The 7,903-nt window shown below is 38.6% G+C and overlaps 1 protein-coding gene across 1 annotated transcript; it reads left to right on the forward strand.

The window, feature by feature from the left end:
* Window positions 1-1,244: 1,244 nt before the first annotated feature.
* On the forward strand, window positions 1,245-5,333 carry LOC125275231 (zinc finger protein 431-like). Its single transcript, XM_048202010.1, has 4 exons — window positions 1,245-2,757; window positions 2,899-2,996; window positions 3,086-3,183; window positions 4,786-5,333. The coding sequence occupies exons 1-4, from the start codon at window positions 1,409-1,411 to the stop codon at window positions 5,161-5,163; spliced, it is 1,923 nt and encodes a 640-aa protein (XP_048057967.1). The 5' UTR covers window positions 1,245-1,408; the 3' UTR covers window positions 5,164-5,333.
* The last annotated feature ends 2,570 nt before the right edge of the window (window positions 5,334-7,903 follow it).

A 7,903-nucleotide genomic window follows, 5' to 3' on the forward strand; every position in this document is an offset into this window, starting at 1 on the left:
CACAACACCCACATCATCAATGAAGCTCCTCCCTCATCACTCACATCATCAGTGATAAATGCTGGAATATTCCCATCAGACGAGCATCAGAGCACCAGGAAGAGCTGAAATCTGCAAAGACTGAGTTTATTAAAGAGGACAGTGAGAACATGAGTGATCCAGAACCCTGCAGAATGAAACACACTGAAGATACTGAAGAACAAAGAGGTTGGTGTTTATTCTTCATTCATTCATGATGCTGAACAACATTCATGTTAGAAAGATTCAAACACTTCTGCATATTTAGATGAATAGAAATTAGTTTTTTGTTTGTTTTTATCAATAAACAGTAAAGAGCAAACTGTCCAGGTTTGTAAGCATAACTTAAGCAAAAGCTGACTTATAGTTACTGGTAAAGCTGTATTTCTCATAAATTATCAAAGTAGATTATCTTTGTTACAATAACTTTGGTAAGAGGGTTGGTGAATATCGTCAGCACTCGAGAAATACACTAGACATTGAGTATGTGAAATTCCTATGGACACTGTAAAGTTAAAGAGGAAAGCAGAGAAATTAGCTAGAGATTGTATTAATGTATCCACACATTCACATGCGATAGAATAGAAGTCAATGGATACGTTAGAAATTCAGAAAAAAATAAAACGGAGACAATGTATCTTAGCAGGATTCTTCATTGAGAATTTGCCGTGTGAAGCTGCAGTCGAAGTTCAACTATAACCTTGTTTTATTGTAGTTTATTTACATTTTATGGGGTCAGTGTTTAGAGACAGAGACAAAGCACAGATGCAGTAGAGTTACATGCCCCAGACTCTAGAGTTTCACAAGTCCTATCCAATCTGCATAACTATTCAAAGAACGGGACAGGGGCTCCACAAGCCATTAAAGACAATAGGTGAGAGTCTCTGTAGTCTGACTCATTTGGTTTACAATGAAGAAAGTAGAAACCTCATGAGAGAGACTTTGCTTAACAGAATCTTTCATCTGATGTCATAATCTTTACCTTAAATGCCAAATACACCTTCATTTGAGTGATGCTATGTCAGGATGGAGGATTAGCAGATCTTAAACAGATTCTTAAATGTATAATCCCACAGAATGAGCATGACCAGCCCTTAATAATTTGAATTTGTACAAGAAAATAATCAAAATTGTTGCAATTTTATGGCACAGTTTAATGAGATTATTACAGTTGTATTGTTGATCAAATTTATTTAACATGTCTCACTACAAAAACATGGGATTTGTGCTTATGTTTTAAAAATAAAAACTGGAAGATCACTGAACATCAGTCTTGCAAAGTTTAAGCGATAGTGTAGATAGAAGTATAAGAGAAACGCATAAAAATAGTATAGGCTTTTTGTCACTGTTATTTCATTTAACTTTATGTTTCTCTCTTTGCATTATTTTGATGTTGCAATTTAACTTTTTTTTTTCTTTCATTTCAGACCTGATGGAAGACAGCGAGGAGAGTGAAGAACTGAGTGAAGTGGAAGAGAATCATGAAAAACCTGGAGAAAAACCTTTGAGTCTCTCAAAGAATAAAAAGACATTTTTAAAGGGAAGAAGAGCCAAGAAATCTTTCACCTGCACTCAGTGTGGAAAGAGTTTCCCATATGAGAAACATCTTGAGATTCACATGAGAGTTCATATTGGAGAAAAACCGTTCACATGCACTCAGTGCGGGAAGAGTTACATGCGATCATCACAGCTTAACAGGCACGTGATGATCCACACCGGAGAGAAGCCGTTCTCATGTGATCAGTGTGGAAAGAGTTTCTCAGAAAAACAAAGTCTTGAAATCCACACAAGAATTCATACTGGAGAGAAGCCGTTCACATGTGATCAGTGTGGGAAAAAATTTCCTAGAGCATCAGACCTGAAGAGACACCTGACAGTTCATACGAAGGAGAAGCCACATTCATGTTCTGTGTGTGGAAAGAGTTTCTCACTGCTGGGAAATTTAAAAGTACATCAGAAAATACACACTGGTGTGAGAGAGTACATGTGCTTTGAGTGTGAGAAGACTTTTATTACAGCAGACGGTTTAAAACAGCACCAGATAATCCACACTGGAGAAAAACCTTACAAGTGTTCACACTGTGACAAGAGATTCAATCGGTCAGAAAGCCTGAAAGCACATGAGATGATCCACACTGGAGAAAAACCATACAAGTGTTTGTACTGCGACAAGAGCTTCAGTCTGTCATCACATCTGAAAAGACATGAGACAATCCACACTGGAGAGAAACCTTTTAAGTGTTCACACTGTGACAAGAGATTCAATCGGTCAGAAAGCCTGAAAGCACATGAGAGGATCCACACTGGAGAAAAACCGTACAAGTGTTTGTACTGCGACAAGAGCTTCAGTCTGTCATCACATCTGAAAAAACATGAGAGGATCCACACTGGAGAAAAACTGTACAAGTGTTTGTACTGTGACAAGAGCTTCAGTCTGTCATCACATCTGAAAAGACATGAGACAATCCACACTGGAGAGAAACCTTTTAAGTGTTCACACTGTGACAAGAGATTTAATCTGTCATCATCTCTGAAAACACATGAGAGGATCCACACTGGAGAGAAGCCGCACTCGTGTGATCAGTGTGGAAAGAGTTTTGCTTTTAAAAGCTATCTTAGGCTACACATGAGGACCCATGCAGTGAATAAACTATATCACTGCTATCTCTGCGGGGAGAATTTCTCACAGTTATCTTCTTTATTCACTCATACGAAGAACAATCACAGTCTGAAGTCACGGTAAGTAGTTCATCTTTATGATCTGACAAACAGTATCTTCTGTGGAAGTTGGTTTCTAACAGCCACAACGAGTGATGAGAAATTTTGTTGGTTGATCTCACATCATGTCTGTTGGAAACAAACCTTGTTTGTTTTTGGCAGAACTACCAAAAAGCATCTGGACGAAGAGGACAGTGGGAACATGAATGATCCAGGAGCCTGCCGAATGAAACACACTGAAGATACTGAAGAACAAAGAGGTTGGTGTTTATTCTTCATTCATTGATCACGTTTTTATTTCACATTTGTCTCTCATTTGAAATCGCACATGATTTAATGTTTCTTTTAGACCTGATGGACGTGAACAAGAAAGGAAAAACAGAAGCTAAAAAATCTGTCACCTGCCCTCAGTGTCAAAAACTATTCACATGTAAATCAAGCCTTAAAGTGCATATTGCAGGTTTAAAATTTTTTTCGAGATGAATATATAACCTTGTACAAAAATACCATATAAAAAGGTACTGCAGGGTTTAAAAATGTTTTACGAGACATAAGGGCATTAATTTAGTAGATAAAGTGACGGTCTCTGTAAAAACCGCTTTTTTTTCAGCGTCGCGTCATTTTACGTCACTACAGGGAGATGTTCGCAGAGCTCTGTGTTGATTCAGTGCAGAATATACTGGTATTTAGCAACAGCGGCCGTGAATCAGTGTGTTTTCGGTAGTTTTTGTATTCTATTTATCATCGTAATGATAAATTATTGTGTTTGTGGAGGTTGCACAAACTTAAGCCTGTCAGGACATCGAGTACAGAGGTTTACTAACAAGAAAAACTACGCTGCTATCTTCTGTGCCGGGGTTTGTTTTGTGCAGGTGAAGAGACGGGACTTCACTTCTGCATATGCGTCGAAAAACGCGTTCATTTTAGACTGGAGGATTATCATCCTGGCGATATGATGGAGTTCAACATTGTAATACTTCTGTAAATGATTATATTAAATGAATAAACTTACACACGCTATGCTTCTTCACCGTTTTTACTTGAATCAATTTCAACACTGATGAATACAAATTATGTACACATGCATACAGTCTCACACTCACACAAAACAGTTTTGAATGATGTGCTGGTAATGTAAATACTCCAATTTCATGCATGCCATGTAGCCTATGTAAACATATACATTCAAGTTCACACAACTACATAATCACGGCGTCATACATCCTCACACAATCAGTGAATGGGCACGGAATAAACTCATAACACAGAATTAATGAATAAAGGATAACATGAAATACAGTAAGTTAACACTATATGTTTGGCCGCCGGCGGGAGACATGATCACGGATCCGTCAGAGATGCAGCTCGATGAAGACTTACGGTGCACATTTTAAGTTTTGTTTTTGATTATTACATTTGCTAACTACCAAATCAGTCGTGATGAGAAACGGCTATATCACGTAACGTTAGTGTGGACGGATATTAACGCGTGTGACATACGCTTGATCAAAGTTTATTCGTTTCTGTTATTAGTAATCAGTTAGGCCTACTCCTACATGACCAATAGCTTTGCTATTGCCTGATTCATGATAATAATCTGTACAATATTGTGATCTGAGCACATGCCGTTAACGTTATATCTATAAGCTAACGTCTCTGTCCTGTTCTCCACTGCTTCTCACACAACAGTTCAATTTGTCTCTTTTGACCGTTATTCTGTCTAATTCTGGCCTGTCCCTGCTCTCTTGACCACATAGCAGGCTAATTGTATGGCTGTGATTAGTTATACGAGTATAAATAATTTCCTCAGCATCCGAACTGTCATTGCGATCCATTGTTTTCCTATAGTTTATATTGATCGCGTTCCCTTCAGTGACGTCACGTCCGATTTGGCATTTTTCAGATGCGGAAGTAAAATTCTCTCACAAAAAACGACTCCAGAAGCCTATGTAGCGTATTTATGCGTGTTTTTTCAAGAAAATCTATTTCATACATTATTTTTCTACACATTGAATCACTAAAGCTCTAACCTGCAATATGCCCTTTAAGAATCACATGATGATCCACAACGGAGAGAAACCTTACACCTGTGATCAGTGCGGGAAGAGTTTCTCATTTAAAGGAAACTTTAAGAGACACATGAGGATGCACAGTGGAGAAAGACCATACACCTGTGATCAGTGTGGGAATAGTTTCCCATGTAAACGAAACCTTAGGATTCACATGAGGATCCACACCGGAGAGAGACCTTACACCTGTGATCAATGCGGGAAGAGTTTCACTCAGTCTTCCACTCTGAAATCACATCTGGCCATTCATTCTGAAGAAAAACCATTTAACTGTGGTCAGTGTGGTAAACGGTTTAACTGGGCATCAGACCTGAAGAAACACCTGAAGATTCACACAAAGGAGAATATTTGTTCGTAATATTACAGCAGAAACGACAAGGCACTATACACTCACCTAAAGGATTATTAGGAACACCATACTAATACCGTGTTTGACCCACTTTCGCCTTCAGAACTGCCTTAATTCTATGTGGCATTGATTCAACAAGGTGCTGAAAGCATTCTTTAGAAATGTTGGCCCATATTGATAGGATAGCATCTTGCAGTTGATGGAGATTTGTGGGATGCACATCCAGGGCACGAAGCTCCCGTTCCACCACATCCCAAAGATGCTCTATTGGGTTGAGATCTGGTGACTGTGGGGGCCATTTTAGTACAGTGAACTCATTGTCATGTTCAAGAAACCAATTTGAAATGATTCGAGCTTTGTGACATGGTGCATTATCCTGCTGGAAGTAGCCATCAGAGGATGGGTACATGGTGGTCATAAAGGGATGGACATGGTAAGAAACAATGCTCAGGTAGGCTGTGGCATTTAAACGATGCCCAATTGGCACTAAGGGGCCTAAAGTGTGCCAAGAAAACATCCCCCACACCATTACACCACCACCACCAGCCTCCTGCACAGTGGTAACAAGGCATGATGGATCCATGTTCTCATTCTGTTTACGCCAAATTCTGACTCTACCATCTGAACAGAAATCGAGACTCATCAGACCAGGCAACATTTTTCCAGTCTTCAACTGTCCAATTTTGGTGAGCTCGTGCAAATTGTAGCCTCTTTTTCCTATTTGTAGTGGAGATGAGTGGTACCTGGTGGGGTCTTCTGCTGTTGTAGCCCATCCGCTTCAAGGTTGTGCGTGTTGTGGCTTCACAAATGCTTTGCTGCATACCTCGGTTGTAACGAGTGGTTATTTCAGTCAAAGTTGCTCTTCTATCAGCTTGAATCAGTCGGCCCATTCTCCTCTGACCTCTAGCATCAACAAGGCATTTTCGCCCACAGGACTGCCGCATACTAGATGTTTTTCCCTTTTCACACCATTCTTTGTAAACCCTAGAAATGGTTGTGCATGAAAATCCCAGTGACTGAGCAGATTGTGAAATTCTCAGACCGGCCCGTCTGGCACCAACAACCATGCCATGCTCAAAATTGCTTAAATCACCTTTCTTTCCCATTCTGACATTCAGTTTGGAGTTCAGGAGATTGTCTTGACCAGGACCACACCCCTAAATGCATTGAAGCAACTGCCATGTGATTGGCTGATTAGATAATTGCATTAATGAGAAATTGAATAGGTGTTCCTAATAATCCTTTAGGTGAGTGTATGTTGAAACCTTTGAAACACATGAAGGATTCACACTGGAGAGAAACACATCAGAGTTTGATCAATGATCTAGTCTACAGTCTCGATTACAGTAACTAGATCATCTTCAGATCCAGCCGTGACAGCAAACATGACACGATTAAGCATCTGAATCTGATATAGATTTGAACTTGTTCTTCATTGTTTTTCATTAGAGCAAGTTTCTCTTCCACTTCTACTCTTCCATTCAAAAGAGAGATATACTTCAATTTATCTTTGAAACTGGACACTTTGATTCTCTTCTTCTCTTGAGATGCGTTGGCTCTTATAAGTCAGTAAAGAGAAGGATCTGTGTCATTCATTTTTGTATTTGCTTCAGGTAATGATTGATTAAACTCAATACTCATTTTATCAACAGCTCATTGTTATTGTATTTTTTTTTTCCTGAAAGCCATTGAGTACCCCCCAGAACACCTTTCACAAGATGTAATATAAGTCTAAGGTATTCCCTGAATGTGTTTGTGATGTTTTAGCTCAAAATACCACATGTATTTTTTTTTTATTATACAATGTTTTAACTGCCTATTTTGGGGTGTAATTGAAAATGTGCAGATTCAGCGCACTTCCCATTTAAATGCTCGCGCTCCCCGCCCCAAACATGCAACTCTATAATACATTGCATAAACAAAGTTCACACAGCTAATATAACCCTAAAAATGGATCAAGTGTTCATCATGCAGCATATCAGATCATGTAAGTATATTATTTATTTGGATGTTTACATTTGATTCTGAATGAGTTTGATGGTGCTCCGTGGCTAAAGTTAACATTACACTGTTGGAGAGATTTATAAAGAATGAAGTTGTGTTTATGAATTATACAGACTGCAAGTGTTTAATAATGAAAATAACGACGGCTCTTGTCTCCGTGAATACAGTAATAAACGATGGTAACTTTAACCACATTTAACAGTACATTAACAACATGCTAACAAAACATTTAGAAAGACAATTTGCAAATATCACTAAAAATATCATGATATCATGGATCATGTCAGTTATTACTGCTCCATCTTCCATTTTTCGCTGTTGTTCTTGCTTGCTTACCTGCATAAAGTCTGATGATTCAGCTTTGCTGCTCCAGACGTTAATACTGGCTTCTCTAATTCCTTGAACATGAGCTGGCATATGCAAATATTGGGGGAGTACATATTAATGATCCCGACTGTACATTATTTTGCGAGATTTGCGTGTTCTTCAGAGGTCTTTTGCACAAATCAAATTTACATAAGAAGGAGGAAACAATGGTGTTTGAGACTCACTGTATGTCATTTCCATGTACAGAATTCTCACTACTAATAATAGTAATATGTTTAATTTATATAGCGCCTTTCCCAAGCTCAAGGACGCTTTACAGAGACAGTTTATTCACATGAATGAAACAATCATATTACAATCAAGTGGAAAGTAGACAGCTGTCCAGTCCTAGGATAGAGATGAATGCAGTTATATATCA

Source organism: Megalobrama amblycephala, linkage group LG1 (assembly GCF_018812025.1).
Source record: "Megalobrama amblycephala isolate DHTTF-2021 linkage group LG1, ASM1881202v1, whole genome shotgun sequence".
NCBI classification, from domain to species: domain Eukaryota; kingdom Metazoa; phylum Chordata; class Actinopteri; order Cypriniformes; family Xenocyprididae; genus Megalobrama; species Megalobrama amblycephala.